The sequence below is a fragment of the Cyclopterus lumpus genome, chromosome 14 (genome assembly GCF_009769545.1).
Source record: "Cyclopterus lumpus isolate fCycLum1 chromosome 14, fCycLum1.pri, whole genome shotgun sequence".
Classification (NCBI taxonomy): domain Eukaryota; kingdom Metazoa; phylum Chordata; class Actinopteri; order Perciformes; family Cyclopteridae; genus Cyclopterus; species Cyclopterus lumpus.
Window position 1 is genome coordinate 21,599,175 of NC_046979.1, and position 27,258 is coordinate 21,626,432.

Here is a 27,258-nt window from a genome sequence, read left to right on the forward strand (position 1 = left end):
ATTAATCATGCACTTACCGTAGGGGGTTGATTCAGTGTCTCATGCAGCTCTCAACAGCAACACATCTGTTTTCTAATGAAGGATCATTGTGCTAGGTATGAGAACAATTCTCTCCTCTGCTCTTTGCATGAATGAGTCCGTCCTCTCTTCCAGAGCGGCAGTCTGAAAGCTCGTATCTATCGATAACTTCGACTAAATGACATCGACATTGCTTTGCAAATGCTTTTGTCATACAATCTGAAGGGTTGCAAAAATGGCAGATGGAAGATAGTTCTCCATCAAAATGCCTGAACACGTGCAAATCAGCCTGTTGTTGGGGACGGATTTTACGCCTATATTCAGTATTCAGTATGTAGTTCATAGAAGGTGCTGTCACTAACAAAGATATGTTACAGTTTAGCATAAAACATTATGTGGTTTGGCTCTATGGTCAAGTTACCACCAAGTTTGTGTTAAAGCCAGAAACGGATGTATCCTCAAACGATGCTGAATAGGAGGCTGGCTTTGTCACTAAACGGGGTACTGAAACATGTGGAGAACCACAGATGACACGTGGTTGGTTCTGCAAAATAATCAAATATTCACAGCTTTGCTCTAAAAAAAAAAAAAAGGCCCAGAGCGCCCAATGATGTGGCATTGCGTTTTCATGCTCCTGTAGTTTATGTATTCACCAGAAGGTGGCAGTTCATTGCTTATATTCATGGTGATGTTCATTCATTAGGAAATAACATTATTGATTTCAGTGTTTAGTGTGGTAGATATAAGTACTGTCTTCGACAATAGGTGACACTCTGCATTGTCTCTCCGTGAACACTGGAGGGACTAATTCAGTGCTAAACAACACGTTCATTTTCATATCAACTATATTTGTGTCCCTGAAGTGCAACAGGTTTTACGTTAAGGAATATAACAAGACATGAAAGACCATAGATATCAGTACAATAAGAGGAAGGAGAGGGCTCCTGAAAACCAGTGGGCTGGTCCAACCACAGTAGTCACTGGCTCACACGTCCACAGTGTTCAAAAGCACAGCAGCAATAACATCTGAAAAATGAATTCAAGACAGAATTAATATACGTCAACAAAGACATCACTGTCGCCATTATCATCAACAACAACATGAACCACATCATCTTATTATCAGCTGTATGGGCTGTATTAACCAAATCTTCTTCAAATGGGAGTCTGTGGCCTAAAGTATGTCTGTGTTTAAGTCAGTTCCCTAAAATTGCTACTTCAGCCCTAAAGGAGCTTCTGTCCTTCAGTTTATGTCTGACGCCATCCCATGCATGATTCCTTGTGTGTGCATGTGTGTGTGAGAGAGGGAGAAATCAAGCCAGTGTGTGTGAGCATGTGACGAGGTTTCTTTTCCGTCACAACTGAATTGGGGACAAGTGATCCTAAGTAGAGCACCATCCCCCCGTGGAGCTCCGGCAGTCTTTGAGATCCGTAGCCTGAGCAAAGCATCACTGAGGCTTTGGTCGACGTACCTCTCGATTGTCTCTCTGTCATCCGCCGCCCGAGCCGAAGATGCTGAAACCCAACGACTCCCCCGAGCTGATGTACTATCTGAACTGTCTGTACAGGGAACCCAGGAAGGTGGTGCTCCACAAGGGCTCCACAGGCTTGGGCTTCAACATCGTCGGCGGAGAAGACGGAGAGGGCATCTTTGTCTCCTTCATCCTGGCAGGAGGGCCTGCAGACCTGAGTGGAGAGCTGAGGCGAGGCGACCAGATCTTATCGGTGAGTAGCTACAAGACACAAATTATTATTATTTTTTTTTAAATGGATTGGGATCATAAGTCGTGGATCATTTATCAATAAGTCACCATTTGGATTTAGCCTGTGGGATCTACTGTATGTTGTACAGTAGAAATGTATGGCCTAAAAACAAAAAGACCTCAACTAATCAAACAAAGCTGGATTCAATAAGGTTCCCTCACTGCCAGTACAGATCTACTTAAAGAGTTAAACCTGTGTGTTCCCAGCATATTTATAGAGTGTAATAGTCCTACTGGCCTAGATTCAATTTCAAGGCCAAACATGTACAACCTGGTCTTTTTTTTCATCCCTGCGGTATTTTTCCAATATTACCCGGGGTAGTGTGTCTGAGTTACTGTTGTTACTAGAATGTTTATTTTGTGCTGAACCTGTGCACTAGTCTGTCACTGTCTAGCTGGTCATTTGTGTCCAATCAGCACCTGGGCATACCTTGATGAGAGCAGACAGATACCACAGGCCATCTTGTGATGGGACCAGCCGCAACGCCAAATCCAGCCTGCAGCGTAAAGTGAGGGGCCAATAGCCCCTTCCCCACTTCCTACCCATTTAATTTTTCTGTCTCTACACACTCTATGTTCATTTCCAGTGTGGCTTACAGCTGGGACTATTTGTTCTGTTGCCACTGTTGAGTTGCCCAAACACTGAAGGACAGAGGTGTGTCAAACATAAATGTGTTAAACTGTGCCTCCTCTCGAAGAGAGCGACACAGGAACAGGATCTCCTTCTCTCAGATGACCATTTTAATGTTCCTTAAATGAGCTCTTCACATTGTGAGGAAGATGACCTGGTTTCAGCAGCACCTCTTATGATAATGTGAGAACGTTAGTATATAATAGATTTTCCCCTTTTCCCTCAGCATGAGCATTAAATTCACGCGTAGTTACAGAGACATTTGTGTTGAGATGCATTCACTCATTAGTTTGTTTAGATGCATACATTAACCCACACAGTTTTTATATTTTGTTGCATATTTCTTAAATGTTGTCATTAACAATATGAGACAAACAGTGAACATCATAGAAGTGCAGTACTTACCACCTGGTTCCCCCTCAGGTTCAGCACATTTGCAGTAGTTTGTACCGTTAGCACTGTTAGCTACGAGACACTTAAATGGAATTTAAAAAAGAAAGAAACATGCACCTACTGTCAAGTGTTGTTCCATTGAAGGTTACCATGCATTTGCACTGGTGTGGTATAAAGTTAAGCTATCTTTATTTGTGCTACACGTCATTGTAGTGTCTGACATTCCACCCAACTAATCTTGGAATGTTCCTTGTTGTTAACACAGGTAAATGGCATTGACCTACGAGGAGCCACACATGAACAAGCAGCAGCAGCCCTGAAGGGAGCTGGACAGGTGGTCACCATCTTTGCCCAGTACAGACCAGAAGGTGAGTCAGCACAAAAACATGTGAAGGATCTGGTTAGCATCAGGCCAAGTGACGGCTTACCTTGTTTCATTGCAAACTTTATTCACACATCACTATCATATATTTACAGTCACAATAAAAGCATCCCTCATAGCTATCTGTTCAAATATGGTGAAGACTGCGGTGGAAGAAGAAGAATTCACATTGAGCACACTTTATTTGTTCAGCCTGGTCTCACTCCAGGTCCATTAGCCCCGACGCTTGGGCATTGCCTCTCAGTGTCTGATACCGACGCACTAGGCACACTTTATGGTCTGTATGGGATGCACCAGGCTTTCTACTAACTCCAATGTGAAACCATCAGTGTCACTGGTAGGAGCTCAGGGGACCTGCATAAGAGAAACCAACCAACAAGTCATTTGTATGTTCATTTGTACGTTACCCCACTTGACACTATGCTATGAAGTTACATGATGTTACAAGTGCACTTATTTTAAGTCAAATAATTGTTTGTGTGTGTCATTTAATATGCTGCCCTGTGGACAATCTTTTAAAGGGAACACCTCTTATCTTGGAGTTTAAGGTGATACTGTGCCACTGAAAAAAAAAAGAAAAATGTAATATTTATTTTACAAAAATGTAGCTGAAAAATATCAAGCTCGAGATGAGCGAAAAATAACGATTTCTCAACTGAGCAAAGTAAATATACTTTCACGAAGTGGATCAAGTCTCCAAACTCAACTACTGCTGCTAGTTCTGTGGCAGCTCATGCGATATTAAAGTGTCCGTTAGTAAAAAACCTATCTGTCCTCGGGAGCGTTTCCAAACTCCTCTGTTTTCGGTGCTCTGGTTTAAAACTCTGGCATAGTGTGAACGCTCACTGTAAATGTAGCAAAACATATGTGTTTTAAAATGGAAACGTAGGAGTGTCGACATGGCCTATTTATTTCAGAGTTATTTTATTCAAATAATAAGTTATTGCATTTAACCCATACTTAGCATTCCCAGTGAGCAACTGTGGGTTCAGTGTCTTGCTAAAGGACACTTTGACACGCAAACTGTGAGGAGGACAGGTATCGAACCTGCTGCCTTGTGGTTAAAGGACGACCACTCTACTCCATAAGCCACAAATATGGGAAGGGGTCAAGACCTGCATAGTTGTGTTTATTTGACCACAATGTAGGCCGACACATGACAGTGTATTTTTTTTTCCTCATGTTCGTAAGAGTTTAATCTTCTTATAACAGGTAAAATATGTCAATGTCAAGAATTTATTCTTGTTCTATAATTTCATAAATGAAACAAACTATAGTTTTTGTATAGATAATATGACTATATATACAACTTTATAAGCTGTGATATCAAATAGCTTTTGCAGCTCTAGACACATTTTATTTGGTAGAAAATAGGGCAAAATGCTTTGGATAGGAAAGATTGCCGACCCGTGGTTTTAAGTAATCGCAGTTACGCCGTTTCACAACAGTGGGGGTTAACGTTACCGCGTTAACCCCCACTGTTTTACAATGTAATAACTGCCACCATTTCACAAAGTTAACTACGTTACAACATTAACTATTTTACAACATCACAACATTAACCATGTTACAACGTTAACCATATTACATTACATTTCATTTAGCTGATGCTTTTACCAAAGCGACTTACAATCATATTAGATTCATACACCGTAGACACAGCAAATCAGGGTTAAGTGTCTTGCTCAAACACACATTGACTAGGACCGCCAATCACCTGATTGAAAGATGGACCTGCTAACCACTGAGCCACAGACGTTAACTGTTTCAACATTAACCATGTTACAATGTTAACCATGTTACAATGTTAACCATGTTACAACGTTAACCATGTTACAACATTAACGCCATGTTACAATGTTAACCATGTTACAACGTTAACCATGTTACAACATTAACACCATGTTACAATGTTAACACCATGTTACAACGTTAACACCATATTACAACATTAACACCACGTTACAATGTTTTAACCGTGTTACAACGTTAACACCATGTTACAACGTTAACCATGTTACAACGTTAACACCATGTTACAACGTTAACACCATGTTACAACGTTAACACCATATTACAACATTAACACCATGTTACAACGTTAACCATGTTACAACGTTAACACCATGTTACAACGTTAGCACCATGTTACAACGTTAGCCATGTTACAACGTTAACACCATGTTACAATGTTAACCATGTTACAACGTTAACACCATGTTACAACGTTAACCATGTTACAACGTTAACACCATGTTACAATGTTAACACCATGTTACAATGTTAGCCATGTTACAACGTTAACACCATGTTACAATGTTAACACCATGTTACAATGTTAGCCATGTTACAACATTAACCATGTTACAAAAATTAACACCATGTTACAACGTTAACCATGTTACAATGTTAACACCATGTTACAATATTAACCATGTTACAACGTTAACCATGTTACAACGTTAACCATGTTACAATGTTAGCACCATGTTACAACGTTAACACCATATTACAACATTAACACCATGTTACAACGTTAACCATGTTACAACGTTAACACCATGTTACAACGTTAACACCATGTTACAACGTTAACACCATATTACAACATTAACACCATGTTACAACGTTAATCATGTTACAACGTTAGCACCATGTTACAACGTTAACACCATATTACAACATTAACACCATATTACAACGTTAACCATGTTACAACGTTAACACCATGTTACAACGTTAGAACCATGTTACAACGTTAGCCATGTTACAACGTTGGCCATGTTACAACGTTAACACCATGTTACAACGTTAACCATGTTACAACATTAACCATGTTACAACGTTAACCGTGTTACAACGCCATGTTACAACGTTAACCATGTTACAACGCCATGTTACAACGTTAACCATGTTACAACATTAACCATGTTAACATTTTAACACCATGTTACAACGTTAACACCATGTTACAATGTTAACCATGTTACAACGTTAACCATGTTACAACAATAACACCATGTTACAACGTTAACCATGTTACAAAGTTAACACCATGTTACAAAGTTAACACCATGTTACAACGTTAATCATGTTACAACATTAACCATGTTACAAAGTTAACACCATGTTACAACGTTAATCATGTTACAACGTTAACCATGTTACAACGTTAACACTATGTTACAACGTTAATCATGTTACAACGATTAACGTTAACACCATGTTACAACGTTAATCATGTTACAACGTTAACCATGTTACAACGTTAACACCATGTTACAACGTTAACCATGTTACAACATTAACCATGTTACAAAGTTAACAACATGTTACAAAGTTAACACCATGTTACAACGTTAACCATGTTACAACGTTAATCATGTTACAACGTTAATCATGTTACAACGTTAACACCATGTTACAACATTAACAATGCTACAACGTTAATCATGTTACAACGTTAACACCATGTTACAACGTTAACCATGTTACAACATTAACCATGTTACAAAGTTAACACCATGTTACAACGTTAATCATGTTACAACGTTAATCATGTTACAACGTTAACCATGTTACAACATTAACCATGTTACAATGTTAACACCATGTTACAACGTTAATCATGTTACAATGTTTATCATGTTACAATGTTAACCATGTTACAACATTAACCATGTTACAATGTTAACACCATGTTACAACGTTAACCATGTTACAACATTAACAATGTTACAACGTTAACCATGTTACAACATTAACAATGTTACAAAGTTAACACCATGTTACAAAGTTAACACTATGTTACAACGTTAACAACATGTTACAAAGTTAACACCATGTTACAACGTTAACAACATGTTACAACATTAACCATGTTACAACGTTAACCATGTGCACTTATTGTAAGTCGCTTTGGATAAAAGCGTCAGCTAAATGACATGTAATGTAATGTAATGTTACAACGTTAATCATGTTACGTTAACTATGTTACAACGTTAATCATGTTACAATGTTAACCATGTTACAACATTAACCATGTTACAATGTTAACCATGTTACAGCATTAACCATGTTACAATGTTAACACCATGTTACAACGTTAACCATGTTACAAAGTTAACACCATGTTACAAAGTTAACACCATGTTACAACGTTAACCATGTTACAACGTTAATCATGTTACAACGTTAACCATGTTACAACGTTAACACCATGTTACAACATTAACCATGTTACAACGTTAATCATGTTACAACGTTAACACCATGTTACAACGTTAACCATGTTACAACATTAACCATGTTACAAAGTTAACACCATGTTACAACGTTAATCATGTTACAACGTTAATCATGTTACAACGTTAACCATGTTACAACATTAACCATGTTACAAAGTTAACACCATGTTACAACGTTAATCATGTTACAACGTTAACCATGTTACAACATTAACCATGTTACAATGTTAACACCATGTTACAATGTTAACACCATGTTACAATGTTAACACCATGTTACAACGTTAACCATGTTACAACATTAACAATGTTACAAAGTTAACACCATGTTACAAAGTTAACACCATGTTACAACGTTAACCATGTTACAACGTTAACAACATGTTACAACATTAACCATGTTACAACGTTAATCATGTTACAACGTTAACACAATGTTACAACGTTAACACAATGTTACAACGTTAACACCATGTTACAACGTTAACCATCTTACAACATTAACCATGTTACAAAGTTAACACCATGTTACAACGTTAATCATGTTACAACGTTAATCATGTTACAACGTTAACCATGTTAAAAAATTAACACCATGTTACAACGTTAACCATGTTACAATGTTAACACCATGTTACAATGTTAACACCATGTTACAACGTTAACCATATTACAACGTTAATCTTGTTACAACGTTAACCATGTTACAACGTTAACACCATATTACAACGTTAATCATGTTACAACGTTAACCATGTTACAACGTTAACACCATGTTACAACGTTAACCATGTTACAACATTAACCATGTTACAACGTTAATCATGTTACAACGTTAACCATGTTACAACGTTAACCATGTTACAACGTTAACACCATGTTACAACGTTAACCATGTTACAACATTAACCATGTTACAAAGTTAACACCATATTACAACGTTAATCTTGTTACAACGTTAACCATGTTACAACGTTAACACCATATTACAACGTTAATCATGTTACAACGTTAACCATGTTACAACGTTAACACCATGTTACAACATTAACCATGTTACAACGTTAATCATGTTACAACGTTAACCATGTTACAACGTTAACACCATGTTACAACATTAACCATGTTACAAAGTTAACACCATGTTACAACGTTAATCTTGTTACAACGTTAACCATGTTACAACGTTAACACCATATTACAACGTTAATCATGTTACAACGTTAATCATGTTACAACGTTAACCATGTTACAACATTAACCATGTTACAATGTTAACACCATGTTACAACGTTAACCATGTTACAACATTAACAATGTTACAAAGTTAACACCATGTTACAACGTTAACCATGTTACAACATTAACCATGTTACAAAGTTAACACCATGTTACAACGTTAATCATGTTACAACGTTAACCATGTTACAACGTTAACCATGTTACAACATTAACCATGTTACAAAGTTAACACCATGTTACAACGTTAATCATGTTACAACGTTAACCATGTTACAACGTTAACCATGTTACAACATTAACCATGTTACAAAGTTAACACCATGTTACAACGTTAATCATGTTACAACGTTAACCATGTTACAACGTTAGCACCATGTTACAACGTTAATCATGTTACAATGTTAACCACCACCCTTTACCAACTCTAGAAAGACAAGTCTCAAAGACAAGAAATGTTAAATCATTTAAAGTTTTCTTACTTTTTTGAGAATAGTTTAGAAAAGATGCGAATCCTGTAATTAATCCTGATTCACCAAACAACATTATACTTGTCTTACACTGATTAGTGGTTTCTTTGTCCTGTAGCAATAGCATGTAAATTGTAATAACCCATGCAGGGCATGTTCATGCTAATTCAAATCTACCAGACCAACCTTTTGTAAGTTAACGTGTTGTGGATCAGATAGCTTTGACTGGTGGCATGCCTTCACTTATTAAGGTCAACAGCAGCAGTATCTGCTGGAGGGCTGTAGAGCCAGTGACTCATGGTCAGAGACCTTTCATGTCTCAGAGGTTTCAAACTAGATTTGGCATCCAGTTCAATCTGAAGCCTTCTCTAATCAAAAGTCTTAGTTTAGGGATGACTCTGACAGTTTTGTGGAATGCTCCCCCTCACTTATCCAGCTCGTTGGCTTCTTTCTGTCGGAGGTACCATCTCTAACCGGGCTCTAAACACCTCTGGGACTAACAACTGCTTTCTCTTCTCGCCCATCAGAACTTGCTCTATGCTCACCGCGACGGGCCCGCTCTCCTGCACCAGGTTCGTGCCATTGGCACCTGTGGCTGCTCTGAGCATTAGCATCATTCACCAGCGAGTGAATGTGATCACAGACAGTCTGTTCACTCCTCCTCACCAAGCGTTTTACCCATGAACACCTGACCCTTTCCTCTCCCAATCTGTTTCACTCTCACTCCTCCACTGCACATGCCCTTTTAAAAACCTCCTCACTTTACCGTTTGTCCCTGTGCTCCCAGGCCGTGACCCCTCAAACACTGTTCTTTTTTCTTCCCCTTTAAGGATGTAATTAAGATAATGTCCTTTTTTTAAAAATATACTGTGTTTTGTTTCATTTGTTAAAAAACAAACAAAATTCACCTCTATTCTCTTTGGGAGGCATAGAGGTCAGCAGTGAATATCTCGTAACCTTAACTAATGAATCTAAAACTATTGTGTATGCAATGCTGGATAGTAACATCTTCCTTTGTAAAGCATGACATTACTAGTGGTAAATGTCAGCAGGGTGATATATGTTAATCTAATAGGGATCTACACATGTGTGAAAAGACTTTTGCCTTCGGAAACACATGATGACCCTGAAATCACACCCATAGACCTAGAGAAACGTTGCAAATCTGTAAAGTACCGATGCTTTAGAGGAATCAAATCATGTTTCCTTATTGATTTGTCACATAGTATAACATTAGAGGCCAATACCTTTGTGTTTGGCAAGTAGATGCATACATTGTGTGTGAGATGGTGTGCAGTGGTTACTACGGGATGTTGATTCTGGATATTCACTCATTTTTAACAAAAGACTACCAACACTTTGGCATGCTTAAAGATCTACAGTGTCACTAACACACACAAGCCGAAAAAGAGCGAAATGAGATTCTCTTGGACAAATGATATGAGATGTAGAGAACGTGCACAGTTCCTTAGATACAGACGGGATGATCTAAAGGAAAACAGACACGTTTACAAGAACATCAGGTCTGTGTGAGTCCAGTTGATTAGTAAGGAGTTAACGTAGGTATGGATATTACCATATTCTACACCCACATATACTGTACACTCTTGAAAATAGATTCCTCATATCAATGGAAAACTAGGAACTTGATCATGTGTATGATCAGCTGTGCGTGACCAGATCTAAATGAAAGTCTTGGTCTTGTTGGCTCTTGTCTCTGCCCTGCACTGCTTATGAGCAGCCACAGGAGAGAGAGAGGTGTGTCCACCATTCTTTACTCAGAGCTGCACTCTGTCGTCACAGGAATGGACTGTGTGTAGAGAGCAGACAGTTTATAAGGAGGATATAACATCACAGTGAACATGCAGACAGGTATGTGAGACTTGTTTCATAGTAAGAAGATTTGGTTATAGTAAATACAGTGGAAATGTCCGTTTCTCAAATTAGATTGGGATTTTGCATTTTGTTGTAGATGATTTTCTAGGTATGAAATGAGACTTCCTCATTTCAGTTTCCTTGGGATGGGATGGCGAGGAAGCACATCAGACAGGAAGCATGAACGAGTTTATTGCAAGTCTGGCACCCTGTGGACAATCGTAGCAAGTTTTCTTGGATAACATTGACAAAAACATCAATAAAACATATTTTGTATTTTCAGCTCTATTTATGCTCCATCTTTTCTTGCCCTTGTTTCTAAAATGCAGACTATGCAGTCAGTGGTTGGTTTGTTTCATGACAGAACACGTCAAAGTTTCTTTACTGCTTGATCTCTGTAAGTGACAGATTAGCCAGCAATGCCTCAATATATTATCTTTAATCTTCACAGTAACCACACTGTCAGGAGAAGCATACTTCCCACATCCTGACATCCTCCTTTACTTTGCTAAGAGCAGTTCACTTCATGGCTCCAGTATGCAGTGACTGGAAACACTGGTGCATCGGTGCAAAGGAGGAATGTTGTAGCAACACAAAGGATTACTTTAGATATGTGTCTTACATATATTCCCTCATCTATCTATTCCCTTAATATGCTCAGGTGTTTATTGTATCATTTTTGTATGGTTATCAGTTTATGTCACAGTCAAGTCTGGCTTTCAGCCACTTACAAGGCAAGTTTATTCAAATAAATTAATGTCAAAAGGCTCTCCATCAGATATCGATATAGACAGTTTGATATTGCTACATGACTGGAGGAAATGTAATCTAGATGTAGACAGTACGCTGACACCAGAGGTCCCCAGTAGAAAATATTGATGACAATTTGATGCCAAATTACTTTTCCCCAACTTAGACATAACAGTTTAAGAGGTGTAGGTTTAAAGAAAGAGTATAAACCTAAATAATATTTATGTTTTTACTATTTATAATAATAATAATGCATTGAATTTATATAGCGCTTTTCATGATACTCAAAGACACTTCACATAATTATAACATCCTAAAAGCAAAAAATAAATAAATAAGAATAGCTAAAATACAGGTAAAACAAATAAAACAATTAGGGACTTTCTGAGTCACTCGGACCCTAAAAACAAAAACAAACACATTAAAAGCAGTTCTGAACAGTTGGGTTTTGATTTGCGATTTGAATAAGGAAAGATCATTGCAGTTGGATGCATATAGTAGATATACATCAAAGTAATATTATAACTTTAGATGTATATCTACTGTATGCATCCAAATACTTAAATAATGGCATCCAGTGCACTGTGATAAGCTCAAAATATAAATGAAATACAATACATTATTCTGAGTACACTTTTCACCCAATAGGGATCCCTCTCAGACGCATTATGTCTCTAATCTTGTCTTGCAGAGTACGGGCGTTTTGAGGCCAAAATCCACGACCTGCGGGAACAGATGATGAACCACAGCATGAGCTCTGGCTCAGGATCCCTGCGAACCAATCAGAAGAGATCGCTCTATGTCAGGTTGGTCCTCTTTTAGGATGTCACCCTCGTTTGGGATGATCCAGATAAATTCATTTGAAAAAGCTGTCCGTTCCATGCCTCAAAATTGATTCTGCGATGTCGGCACTTATTCATCCCAGGCAACATTACATGAGTACCGTCTGTGGACTGGGTTGTTTACTTTTCATACAGCGGACTGAGAAGATTAAACGTACACATACATGTTAAAATCAGGTTTGAGATCCGTAACTGAAACAGAAGAACATTTCCTATTGGACCAACAGTCACTAACCTCTCTCACCTGGTAAAGCTGTGTCTTCTAGTCTCTCACTACCCAATTACAAAAGACCTCACATGGCAGAATCTTTTGCATTACTAATCCTGGTAATCCTGATGTCTTCCACTGAACAGAGCACTGTTTGACTATGAAAAGTCAAAGGACAGCGGCCTCCCCAGCCAAGGGCTCAGCTTCAGGTATGGAGACATCCTCCACGTCATCAACGCCTCAGATGATGAGTGGTGGCAGGCCCGTCGTGTCACCCCGCACGGGGACAGTGAGGAGATGGGTGTCATCCCCAGCAAGAGACGGTGAGCAGAAACCTGTCTCTGGTTGTGGAAACTCTCAAAGTGATTTGTGTAAAAAAATAATATTGATCGGCCCAAAAGAGGAACAAGCTGTCAATGAGGCGACAGTGCCCCTGGGATGAAGGGGCCACCTTTTGAAACACAGAAAACAATTTATTGATATTCCTCTATGAAGAAAATAATGACAGCAGGAGTCCTGTGAAGCCACTGGTGCTGTTGGAAGGGGAAAACCAATTAAAAAGGAAAACAATTATCCATTGCTAGGCTGTGATATAGAAATCCAATGCCAGACGCTTGAACCCAGCACACATGCAAGCACATATTGGACACCTCATTGACCTGGTATTGATTGTCCTCAACATGCACAGTTTAAAGCAATGGCTGAGGAGATATTACATTTTAAGACAGGGTGTTTGAGACCGGTCCTCACCCAGAGTGGTTGTGTAGTTCAGCGTCGTGTCAGCGTGAGTCATCTCATTTCATCTCTCTGCTAAATGACTGACGGAGCTTTTTGCTTTGCAGGGTGGAGAGGAAAGAGCGAGCGCGTCTAAAGACTGTGAAGTTCAATGCCAAGCCGGGGTCATTGGATTCAAAAGGGGTAAGTACCTCTATGAGAGCTGAAAGGGGCAATTTATATTGGCTCACGGAGTTGATGATTCATAGTACGCGGCTCAGATATAGATATATCTTGAAGTCTTCACAGTGACTGTGGGACTATGTGTGCACTGCTTCATCATTTGTCAGGTGCTGTCCTCACTGCAGTTTGATGTCCATGCATAACCTAAACACTTGTATTTAATAGTTTCATCATGTGCATGTGTTTCTTCATATATGTCAATGAAGCTGCATTTAAAAATAATGATGGAATCACGAAAGAATGCCCTCTCACTAGTGTTCGCTAAAAAAAGAACAAGCATTGTAAGAGTGGGGCTTGTTCTGATTTGCTGTCATTGATTTTTATACTCCACCTTAACCTCTTCCAGAAAGCTTCATACATCATATACGTTTTTAACCACATGTTTTACCTTTCACACATATTTAATTCATACAACTTAAAGTTAAAACCATGGCAGGTGTAAAACGTTCTCTATCCAACATATATACTGTATAAACAACACTGTATTAACATGGAGCCCTTTGTGAATATTCCACATCAGCAACAGTATTTTGTCTTTAAATCAGCATAATCAGCATTTCAAGTCTCATCCTCTTAAGTTCCTACTTTTCATTCCATCACTGCATGTGTGTGTGTGCTTCTTTTCTATAACTAAACCCTGGTTATGTTACTTCTCAGTTTATTCTCACCTTGCTTTTACTTTAAATGGCTCTGATGCAACTGTGGCACATCAAGAAGTACTGGGACCTACACTGTTATTCCCCTGCATGTACTGAAGACATCTGTTTGACTCTCTCACTCCAGTTGTAGATGTCGGGGCTCCATGCTGATTTCACAAGTTTCTTTGTTAACTTATGCTAAAGTTAGACAGATGCTGTAAAGTTTCTGTACTAATTATATAACGCTGAACAAAGTTTATCTGACAGAAGTATCAACACTGCTGCACAGCCTTGGCAAACATGCTTGAGAAAATGTAACTTTTAATAATGATGTATGTTATTTTGTTTAACGTATATATTTTATATATATATATATGTAAAAAATATGATATATCTTCCATATGTAACATGCCTTTATTCATATCAGTCTTTGCTAGTGTAACTACAGTTCAATCAAACCATTTGATATCAGAATCTATTCAGATATTGTAATAAAATCATTTAATCTATTTTATTAAATCTTATTTTCATTTTCAACATCTTTAATTTGATAAATTATGTGTTCAGTCTGTCAGAAAACAGCCCATCGAAAGTAACATTGCCTCCTTTTGTCAGATCAACAGTCCAAAACAAAGTTATGACATCTACAATCATATAAAACAGAGAGAAGCAGATAATGCTCACATTCTAGTCGCTGGAACCAGCATGATTTACTTATTTGTCTAATTTAACAATGAACCAAAATTGCTATTTTCTAAGTGGTCTAGAAACCCAGCATCAATTTAATTAGGATCTTAAATAACTTTTACTTTAATCTAAATTTTAGTAGCAGAGCTACCTTCTTACAATCAGTCACAACTTCTTGACGTCCCACTTTCTGCAAGCTGTTGTTTTGTCTGCATGAACGTGACACATATGCCTGTTTGCCCCATGCTTTCTCTCCCTTCACAGTCATTCAATGACAAACGTAAAAAGAATTTCATCTTTACGCGAAAGTTCCCATTCTACAAGAACAAAGAGGGTGAGCAGGATGGCAGTGATTCGGACCGTAAGTAAGCTCACAGACACACATGTGCTTCCACGCAGAGAGTCGGTGTAGGTGACATGTAGGGCTTATGGGGACACACGGCTGTATTCCTCTTTCCATCCTTCCCTGTTGTCTGTTCCGTTCTGTTGGACCACAGTCGGAGACATTCTGGCTCAGATGCTCATCAGTCAGCAGGAGAGAAGCCAATATTGTTCACTTTGGTGTCCCCATATGGTGATACTGTACGACCCAGTTTCCCTTCAGAGATGATTTAGGTTCAGTCTGAACCAGCCCACTTGTTATCATCATGTAGCTGGCTCCCCCTGCTGGCTGTTTAGTGTCTGTATAGAGACACCCCCGTCCTCTCACTGCCTCCAAGCCTTTGCTTATGTTGCGGCTGTCCTCCTTCCTCTCTTTCTTCTGTTCTGGCTCTCTTTGGACGGCCAATAGGACATCCTGGGGATAGGTGATGATGGGTATGGGACAAAGACATTCAGTAAGTTGGTCCAGGAATGATTCCTCATCTCCGTTTACCTCGAACCCCCCACAATCACAGCCTGTTGCATGTTGCATTTGTTGGATTTGTCTTGCTTCTCAGTGTGCAGTGGGACTTCTGTCACAAGTTGGAAAGCAGGTTTACTAAACTCAAGGTTTGGAGGGCATTTAGGTTTTGGCTTCCCTCTGCGGTCTGTTTTATGGTAAAAGACGCCACTTGCCCAGTCAAAGTAGCTTGTCACATGAAGTCATATTGCTTTAAATAATAGTCATGAGAAATAAAGTCGGTCAAAAGTCACGTTAGAATCTTTTTCCTCTTTTTTTTCTTTTTTTTGTGAACCAACATTGATTTCTTTGACTTTTTTTGACTTTTATTTTATTACCATGATTAATCCACTTTAGTGTTGGATTCAAGTTTCTTTATAAAGTATGACATTATTTATATTTATATAATATATAATATTAATTATATTAATATGGCAGACAGTCACATGGTTCCAAACATTTTGGTCTAGGTGTTGAAGGAGCACCGGTCCTACGGGTCGCACTCTGTTCATGACCCACCACACAGATTATTGTGTCATACGTTTAACGGCATGCTGAACATTTTTTTTATATATAGTTGCACCCTTTAATGACGCCTTTCCTTAAATGTCAATACTGTTTGATGCATGCTTGCATGACACTGGCATAAACCACTAAAGTGTTTTCGTAATTGTGAGCATGTTCGTTAGAAGCAGAATTCTGGAGAATGTCACAATGACGTCCGTTTGTTTTGTCACTTAACGTGTAATGTGTTGGAGTAAATGTTGCAGTCACACAGAAATATACTTTCATATTGATCTCGGTGGAAAAGTAAATTTGGAACAACACTAATTCAATTCCATTCAATTTATTTAGTATAGCCCAAAATCACAAATCACAAACTCTCCTCAGAGGGCTTTACAATCTGTACACACACAGCATCCTCTGTCCCGGGTCCTCGCATCAGATCTAATCAGGGTTATTTCAGGATTTTCCTTGTGCAGGCTGAATACCCTGTTTTATTGTAATGCTGAGTTGTCTGCTCCTATTACTCAATGAGTGAAAAATGATTTCTGACAAGTGTTTTTTAACTAACCTAATATCAACTTTTATCATTTAAAATAACAACATGAGCTGAGATAGAGCATCAAACACAACTCACATGGTTTGCTCAATGCATGTACATTGATGTTACAAAAACATCAGGTAACTGTCAACAGTAAGACCAAAACTAACAGGACATTTGTCTGTGACATGCTGCCATGCTTGTGGCTTTGGGCCAAGTATGGCATGAAGTTTATGTCAGTAATGAGTGTTTGTCCTAATGACGTACTAACATTGTTCACTATGTGCCCCGCCAGGGAGTCAAGACGATTTCATTCTTTCATATGAACCTGTGATGCGGCAAGAAAGTAAGTTGTGTCATCAAAACTTGGCCTCAACGCCTTAACCACAGTGTATTAATAAGCTTCACTCTTGCTCACATGTGTACCATTACCAATTCTTGTAGCAGGCTAACTTTATAAACTTTATTCTTTTTTTTACTATTTGATTTAGACCTTACAAAACAAAAAAACTCCAAACTGATTCTGGATGTTGCTCAATTCCCAACTCCAGATCTTTATAAGGAACGGTTAAGAGTCCAAACTGAATTTATCTTTTACTCGCACCAATTCCTAAAGCAATGTTTTAAGAACTGGATTGTATTACTTTATTCCTCTTTTTTAGCAGCTGTAATCTCCAACAGTACTCAATATGATTACTTCCCCCTTGGAAGGGGAATACGACAGGGTGTCATCCCTCTCCTCTTGTTTGCACTAGCCATTGAGAAAGTCTTAAGTCTACTCATAAATGTGGTTTTATGCAGATGATTTGCTGCTATGATGACCAGTGGTCTGGTCATCCTTGCCCCATCTTAGCAATAATTTGAGTACAAACATAATAGTGAATCACACAATAAGAATATGAGCTCAGTTTAGGAGACATTTTGACCTGCAAGGAGCTTCTACCCTCTCTCACACTAAATGTACTGACATGTTTATTCCCTCCTGTACAGACTCTCGCTCCGACTCTATGGTTTGATATTGGGATCAGATCAATCAATCCTTTCTACATTATCTATGACCTACCAAGGATCTATGTTTTCCATTAATTGCAGGTCAGGAGCTTTGTATGAAAGACGTTTGACTCTTTCCGAATAAGCCAATGAAATGTATGTATGTTGAATGTTGACAGCCGCCTCGAACAGCAAAGGATTGATATCCCAGATTTACGAGCTCATTAACAATATCAACCCACTCTCCTTTGAAAACGTAAGAATCGTCTGGATCTCAGATCTCAGAATGTTTATAACAAATGAGACTTGATACATATATCATCTACGTCCGCTAAACACAAGTTAGTACAGCTAAAAGCTGTGTCCAGGGCTATTACACTAATGCCAGATTGGCAAAGATTGAGTTTAACATTGATTCATTATATCCTCGATGTAAACGCTAGCCAGAAGATTTATTACATGTTTGTAACTCAATCTGTACACTCTTCGGCCTAATATCGGGAGACTCCTGTGCCAAACTTTGTGTTTGTAGCTTCCACAACACTACCTGTTAGACGTTTCATCCTTTTAAAATAAACAATGTGTTAGTTGTTTTACTTTACTCTAGCTTTCTTTGACCGATTAATGCAATTATTTGATCTAATGTCTTACGTCACCTGAATATCCCTGAGTTCCTGAGCATATACTGTACGTATATGTTCTGTAGCTTACATTCCCGACCCTACCACCCTACAATGGGTAGTAGGGTAGTAGGGTGGTAGTGTCGGGAATGAGGATTTCATCTGTAATAGAAGTCAATATATACCTCTGTAATTTTTTTTTTTTTAAACAGTTCCTCTCAATATTTTAACACTTTTCAAATCAAATGATCACGTCTCGTATTTTATCGACCAGACGCTTGATCCTTATTACATTGTAACATTTTTTAAACGTGTGTGATAGTGGTCAGCAAGGGCAGCTGGTAAAGTCAAGCGCGGTTTAAGAAAGGCCCCAACAGTACCACCAGGCTCCATTTAGTAAAAAAAGAACGACAATGAAAAGGTTATATATCGGACTCACATAAGTAACTATCCTAAATAATCGTACATATAAATAGCGTATTTGTTTTATATTTTTTATAAACATTGGCTGTGTCGCTCTGTGAGTGTAGTGTTTCTCTATCAATGAGCAGATCTTCTAGCAGCTCCACCTTGTGTACACATACTTCTGACTGGACGCCTCTCAGTCAGAAGGGTTTAACTAAGATGCCTGACGGTGGTCTGAACCCGGCTCTTTGTGGAGAAACAATCCAACGCTTGGTGAATACCAGTAAGCAACAGTTACTGTTTAAAACACCATGCTGCTGCCTAGAGGGAAGAGTTTATACAACGTTCACCAACATGATGCAAAAGCTTTGCATCAAACGTTCCAAAAGACATTGCTGGATACTGTAGTAGAGATTATATATCATTATAGAATTATTATACAACAGTTTGCTTATATCAGATATCATGCTGTGTGCACAGACCAGCGCTCAGCAGGAATCACATTGATTTTGGTCCACTATTGTCCATATCATGCTGTCCATACATATCATTCATATTTATGTTGTATGAATATATGCATATACAGTATTGTAATGCATCTTTGCACACAAACAAGTAGTAAAGCTGACATGAGGTTTACCTCATGCGTATCAAAGAACCATTTCGTCTTTTTAAAAAAAAATCTTGTTGTTTTCTCTTCAAGTTCATTATGCCAGACCCGTCATAATCCTGGGGCCCAATGAAGGACAGAATCAATGATGATCTGATATCAGAATTCCAGACAAGTTTGGTTCTTGTGTGCCGCGTAAGTATTTAATGAAATTATTATCTGTGTTTCTTGATGTGTTAAACTTGTCATATGCATGATCATATGTGATGTCATTCCACCACTGTTCTCTAATGTACTGCACTTTTAACTTTAAAGGAACATGTATATGTTAATTACTCACAGCGTGTTACCCTGACTTCTTGAAGTAAACCTAGTTTTTCCTGCCTGCCAACCACGGTGAACGGAGAACTGGAATTTTGACAGACTTCTCTGACGAGGATGATAAATTCAGTAGCTGACATGGTTGTAGAGGGACAGCCTACATAGATCATTGTTGTAATCAGACCCACCTACTCTGATCACTCACACAGCGCTTACAAATTGTTTCTTTTATACAATGATTTGGATTTGACTGTGGATCTAAATATTTGTTTAATGTTTTGTAGCTATGTAGCTTCATGTAACACTGCCATAGGGCTAAATCTATATATGACTATATCTGATTTGTGTGTTTGTGTGTGTGACCCCAGTTCACTTCATTTGGACTCATCCTAAAGAGAACAGCTGACTCCTCTCATACTGTGATGTGTTGTCCATCAGCCAAAGCTGTTTTTCTTTTGCATGTTTTGATTTACTCATCTCTTTTATTTCAATATACCTTTCAAACCGTATTCAGCTGCTAACTGTTCAGGGCACCAAGGTGAGTGAGTGGATGAGCTCAGTTCAATCTTTCATCCCTTTGTCGTCTAGAGAGTGAGTCTTGAAGTAGTTTGTTCCAATAATTACCTCTATTCCTTTTGTCTTTTTGGAATTACTATTGGGTACGATCCGTTTGAAATGTGTCATTTGTGTTAACTTATCAGCCACATTCTTGTCTTTAAAGATATCCAGTGAAATTTGCTCAAAACCTTTCTAGCACATTGTATTTTAACAATGCTCAACAAGGAATTACTTATTTTCCAAAGCTCTAAGAATTTTCAGTTTGTAGCTCATAAGTGGAGAATCCACCCGACTTGCCCTCTGTGTTTATCTAATTAATGAAGTAACAAAGCAAAAAGAAACCTGTGACAACATGTAATGTACCGTTTCCCCATTGCTCACTTGTGCAAATTTCATGACAAGCTCTGATTGATGTGAGTGGATATCTTTAAAGGTTAACGTGAAGCACAGTTCTTTTTCAGATTCAGCCACCAAATACTGGTAGCAACAAGGTCAGAGCTTGTAGGATGTGTTACAGCTCAGAGCTGTCCTAAATAAATATACCTCTTTCCATTTGTTAAGAAAGCAGCAGGCTTTATGGAGCATAACTTAAAGAAACATTGGCACCAACAGACTCAGTGGTGTGACAAAGAGGCTCCACCACATTTGTTTGAGGTAATTACAACAAGGGGTCCCAACTAATTTGACAATAATGTCAAGTCAATTCATACATACATCATAACAGGACCGGTGATAAAGGGCAGCCCTGATGGAGGCCAACACCCACCGGGAACATCTCTGGCTTAATACCAAAAATACGAACAAAGCTCTTACTGCAGGCATACAGAGACCGGATGGCCCATTGCAACGGGTCCGGCACATACTCCCGCAGTACCCCCAACAAAAACCCCAGAGGGACCCGGTCGAAAGCTTTCTCCAAGTCTACAAAGCACATGTAGACTGGTTGGGCAAACTTCCAGGACCCCTCCAGTAGTCTTGCGAGGAAGAATTCCGCACTGCTCCTTTTGAATCTGAGGTTCGACAAGCAGTTGGAGCCTCCTTTCTGGCACCTTGGCATAAGCTTTCCCTGGGAGGCTTAGTAGTGTGATACCACAATAGTTCGAAGATGTTAACCACCACCCTGGTCTGCCAGTTGTTGGGCACTGTTCCTGACCCCCATAAGACATTGAAAAGGCGTGTCAGCCCAGACAGCCCAACAATGTCCTGCGCCTTCAGTATCTCAGGGCGAATCTCATCCACCCCTGGTGCCTTGGCACAAAGGAGCTTTTTGACAACCTTAGCAGTCTCCACAAGGAATATGAGTGCAACCACCCCCAAGTATTCAGGCGCTGCCCCCTCTCCAGGAGACACGTTGGCCGGGTTTAGCAGTTCCTTAAAGTGCTCTTCCACCGCCCGACAATGTCCCCGTCCCGGTCAGCAGTTCCTCCTCTTGCTGAGAACAGCCTGGGGTAGGCCCTGCTTTCCCTTCCTGAGCCGCCTGATGGTTTGCCAGAACCTCCTTAAGGCCAACCGAAAGTCCTTCTCCACGGCCTCCCCGAATACCTCCCATGCCCAGGTTTTGGCATCCATGTCCACCGCAGGTGCAGCCCTTCTGGCCTGCCGTTACCTGTCAGCTGCTTCAGGAGACCCCTTGGCCAACCAGGCCAAACAAATGTTCACCTGGGGATGAATTAAGTATCTATCTATCTGATCCAACTCACCACCAGGTGGTGATCAGTTTACAGCTCTTCTCCTCTCTTCACCCGAGTTTCCAAGACATACGGCCGCAGATCAGATGATACGATTACAAAGTCGATCATTGATCTCCGGCCTAAGGTGTTCTGGTACCAGGTACACTTATGGGCTACCTTATGTTCAAACATGGTGTTCGTTATGAACAAACCTCGGCTAGCACAGAAGTCCAATAGCGAGACACCACTCGTGTTTAGATCGGGCAAGCCGTTCATCTCAATTATTCATTGTCTATAATACCCTGATAAAATGCTGCCTTCAAATGGAACTCGTGAGCTCGTGGTTTTGATATGATAAGTCATGTACATAATCTGTTTAGTTTTCAAGTAGTTAAGTTGTGAGAGCACAGCTGCCAGGCAACAGCAACATTAATATGACTATGGATGCCGAGAAGCCACAGAGGCTAACAATTTAGCAAGCTAGCAAGCAGGTAGTGTGATGATGGAAATAAAAAGGCATAATGACTGAGGACTGTTAGCAATATCAACATTTTGCTCAGACAGAATATCAATAAGAAAAGCTTGACTTTACATCTTAAATTAAAATATATTCACTTATTATGCAACTAAAAATTAACTTCCATTGCCTTTGTCATTTCTGACAACGTCAGAAACACATCCCAACTTGTGAATTCTCCACTTGTGAATATAACAAGAGGGGGATGTTCATGTGGACTTTTCTCAAAATCAGGGTAAACATGACCCCATTTGAAGGCAGCCTCCCCTGCTTTAGATGAGACCTCTTCCTGTGTACCATGTTCATATCATATCCACTGGTCTCCTTGTGGCTTTATAGTTTCTATGTTATAAAGAGGCTTACATGTCCTCCTTGCACCAAAGATACCACTCGACAGAAGAGGGACTACGAGGTGGACGGTCGAGACTACCACTTTGTGATTGTCCAGAGAGCAGATGGAGAAGGACATCCAAGACCACAAGTTCATTGAGGCGGGACAGTACAATGATAATCTCTTGGAAACGAGTGTCCAGTCTGTGCAATATGTTGCTGAAAGGGTGAGATCTGTTTAAAGCTGCACCACATGGAACCACCAATATAAATGTTTCAATGTGAATTTAGTTATTGCAATGTTATTGCAGTGTAAATCTAAGTGTATGTTTATCGACACCGGCTGCTCTGTGATATCATACCAGAAGAAAGAAGGAAAGATCTATTATCTTTATAGGATGCTGTTTCAAACAGGATATTTTAAAAAGTGTGCATAGTGCCGCCTGTGTGTTTTACATCTCTTATAAATGTATGCCTCTGTCTCAGGGGAAACACTGCATTCTGGATGTGTCTGGAAACGCCATCAAACGACTACAAGTAGCACAACTCTATCCCATCGCCATCTTCATAAAACCTAAGTCCATTGATTCATTAATGTGAGTATTAGTGTGTTGTTTGAATGTGTCGTCTGTTGTATTGCCTGAGTGAGGTTAAAAGATTCCAAAGTGTCCATAAAACTTGACAAGAGTCGAGACGGGCAGCAGACATGTATGTTAAAATCCCCTAAAATAAGAATTTTGTCATATTGTGACATAAAATAGGCTAAAAGTTCGGCAAACTCTTGGATAAAAACACTGTTAGACTTTGGCGGTCTGTAGATTATAACAATTATGACAGGGTCTTTAGAGTTAACCATAACACCAAGATGTTCAAAAGATGTATAGTTACCATGTGAGATGGGAGAGCATTTGAAACCTTTTCTATGAATAATAGCAACCCCCCCTCCTCTGCCTGACAGCCGGGGTTCATGAAGGTGGGTAAAATCAGGGGGGTTGCCTCTATAAAAGGACTACAATCTCCCTCAGATAACCAAGTTTCTGTGATGACAAAAAAGTCCAGTTTGTTATCAGTAATAAAATTGTGGCATAAAAAAGACTTATTTAGTGATCTGATATTTGAAAGACCAACATTTGCCAGATTCCTATTAATTGGAGGTAGTGAGGGATGTTGCAGGGGAACTCTAATCAAATTATTATGGTTAGCAACAACAGGATATGCCACTGAGCGTGCTGCAGTGGGTATGCGGTAGGAACTAATGGAGGTAATAAAAGGTGTACCAGTCCGGTTTTGGGGAGTGGAGTCAGCAGGAAGAGTAGAGGGTGGTGGGGGAGCTGTAACAGTTCCTACCTTCGTGCCACCATCTCGCTCTTGGGGTGATGACGAGCTGCAGCGATGCGCTCGTCATAGTAGCATGTCATAGTTCATAGTAGCTCGTCATAGTAGCATGTGTGGATACTGCTTATAAAATATAAATAGGGGAACTCAATGTGTTACTTGGAATTCTGTTCAGTCTCACATCTGTGGCTCCTGGGCCATGACAAATGTGTAGGTGTGTATGTGTGTGTGTGTGTGGGGGGGGGGGGGGGGCAGCACCATTCCAACTGTTTAACTTAAGTAATGCTAGCAGGTTCCATGTGCTAGCAGGAGGCACTGATCAACATCCTGCCCAACAATAAAATGCAATGCATTGAAATACAAAGACACCGCTGAATAATAACAGCAGGGGTCGTCACAGTTGTCAAATGCAATTCAGGGACATAACTATGTGTATTCTTTGTCCCTGTACAGGGACATGAATAAGAGACTGACAGAGGAACAAGCCAAGAAGACGTTTGACAGGGCGATGAAGCTGGAGCAGGAGTTTGGTGAATTCTTCACAGGTATGATATTAATATAAGGACAAATTCGGAGGAAGCCGTCTATATTCAGCTTGTCCCTCACTGCTCAAACAGTGATAACACACAAAGCTAGCTGGGTGCTTGATTAGATCAGATTCAGATTCAACTTTATTGTCATTGCACAGAGTGCAGGTACTGAGGCAACGCAATGTCGGTTAGCATCCGACCAGCAGTGCAAAGAGAGCAGTATATTTACAAACAAAGTGCAATGCAGATATATTATGCAGTGGATATGTATAATACAGATTAAAGGCTCTCCTTCCAGCTCACCACAGAGCAGAAGCAGTGAGAGGGTTGTGCTCACGTGGAGCCACATGCAGAGGCCCAAAATATCCAGATTATCGTAGAGATTCTCTCTGAGCCCCATCTCGACCTGTCAGTTAACTTTGGTGATATTTGAGTTTGAACTTCCAGTGATTCTAATCAGATTTGTGTTCGGATTACAGCATGTGTTAACATGTTTGTTTCTGTTTTCTATTGACACTCAGTCAAACTCAGATGTGGAATAATTTGTTAGAGCGCCTCTGTGTCCTTTGTTATGTAATAATAGCATCTTTCAGTAACATAATGCCTACACTGTATAATTATAATCATAAGCAATAATCAAAACACATTATTAAGCATTTTGAACAGTTTCTACAAACAAAAGCGTTTGCCATTGAAATATGGGTAACACTATCTGTGTATATATTATAATATAGATATGTATTATGCTTTATAATTATACAGTGCTATTAGCAGATTATAAAGCATTATGAATAGGTTTATAATGCATTATAGACATGCAATCATCGCTAGTGTTACACATATTTAAATAGAAAAAGTTTTAGTTTGTAGAAGCTTTAGACTGCCACAGTGGTAATTGGTGTCAAACATGTGGAGGCAGGTCAGCAGGGCCTTTCATTCTGTCAATAGATATCTTTGACCTACATCGGGGCTTTAAACATTTGACAGCTGAGTGTCATCAGTGAAAAGAGTGACTGTAATGATGTAAATGTGACAAACCTGTTCTATAGACACTTCCACAGTACATAAAGAGTTCCCTTTGCTTTGCAGCCCTGGTTCAAGGAGACACCTTAGAGGACATTTATAGCCACTGCAAACAGGTGATAGAGGAACATTCAGGACCCTATATCTGGATCCCCTCCAAGGAGAAACTATAATAACTCATCAACATGGAAGGGAGCCTGGACTGCTAGAGACGAGTGATACGTTTGTTGTAACATATGATAACTGTATGGCGATGAATTCATAAATAACTATTGTGTTATATGTTTCATGTGTTGTTGTTTTTTTCACTTTTGTTTGGTAACTGCTTCTTTCACTCAACACGAATGTTCCTGAATGTATTCCACAAAGTGTTAGAGAGTTTTAGGTCTTGAAACATGAACGTTTGTATGTGTGTTGATTTTGATTTGAACAGAGAGGAAAATAAATGGGATGAAAGCTAAGTAAATGTGGGGAGTGTAGGAGCTGGAGGTGGGGTATCGTGCAGGCGTCTTTGCTTTGCTAACATTAGACGGAAAGTAGGTATTCCAACTGACGCACCCTCCCCTTCCCTTCACACTGCAACAACTAGCAAAGAATCATACAAGGTTTAATGTGTTGTCTAATTGTGGGTCTACGCATCCCCTGAACACAGCTTAACTTTGTGTTTGTTTACAGCTTATTTTCCTTCTTGGATTACTGTATTTATTTCTCTGACATGATGTTGAGGATATGTGAAGAAAATGTTTTGTTTGCTGTAAAACTTTCATGAGTTTTTTTTAATTTTTATTTAAAAGCACATCACTCATCCAGCTGTTGCATTGACAATGATTAAAGGGAGAAAGCTGCTATTGGCAACGGAGATGTAACACTATATTTTGCTACTTAAATTGCTGGGGGGCACAAAAGCACAGAATTATTTATTACTGAAACAAACTTTGATTAAAAGGTCATTTACAGAGCATGTTTTATTTGATTGATGTAGTTGTATGTCGGGACTGTGTTAGGGTGGATGGGAACATTGTGGTGAAAGAGACATTTCATTAGATTTGTAGTGGAAAGGGTCAAATGGTAATTAAATGTAATACTGAAACACTTTTGTCTTTTGACAGTGGAGTATAGGAATTCAAATAAAGGACCAATATTTTTCGAAAGTAGCTTGCAGAACACGAAAGTTTTTATAAAAATGCAGTCAAGTAATAGATATTGATATTCTGTGGCAACATTATGAAGTCACTAAGACTAAAACAGATGAGCTAGAAGCAGACACTGATTCAGTCAGCTTGCTGTTCCTGAGTCTTAATGACAGAGATTAGATCATGATTCA

General features: G+C 39.2%; 2 protein-coding genes across 2 annotated transcripts in view; both read left to right on the top strand.

The window, feature by feature from the left end:
* LOC117742911 (disks large homolog 2-like) overlaps positions 1-9,937 on the top strand; it is a 36,998-nt gene extending 27,061 nt beyond the window's left edge. Inside the window, exons 10-13 of the mRNA XM_034550566.1 lie at positions 1,587-1,743; positions 3,071-3,173; positions 9,580-9,715; positions 9,931-9,937. Coding sequence (XP_034406457.1) covers positions 1,587-1,743; positions 3,071-3,173; positions 9,580-9,715; positions 9,931-9,937 — 403 coding nt within the window. The remainder of the gene's footprint in view (positions 1-1,586; positions 1,744-3,070; positions 3,174-9,579; positions 9,716-9,930) is intronic.
* On the top strand, positions 1,594-26,995 carry LOC117742779 (disks large homolog 2-like). The gene is given in 16 exon segments (XM_034550409.1): positions 1,594-1,743; positions 3,071-3,173; positions 9,671-9,715; positions 12,460-12,574; positions 12,965-13,141; positions 13,661-13,736; positions 15,365-15,461; positions 17,321-17,371; positions 19,744-19,772; positions 19,774-19,813; positions 19,816-19,845; positions 23,100-23,158; positions 23,160-23,273; positions 23,533-23,642; positions 24,835-24,926; positions 26,001-26,995. Coding segments are annotated over 13 exon segments (1,053 nt in total). The 5' UTR covers positions 1,594-1,743; positions 3,071-3,173; positions 9,671-9,715; positions 12,460-12,503; the 3' UTR covers positions 26,108-26,995.
* The last annotated feature ends 263 nt before the right edge of the window (positions 26,996-27,258 follow it).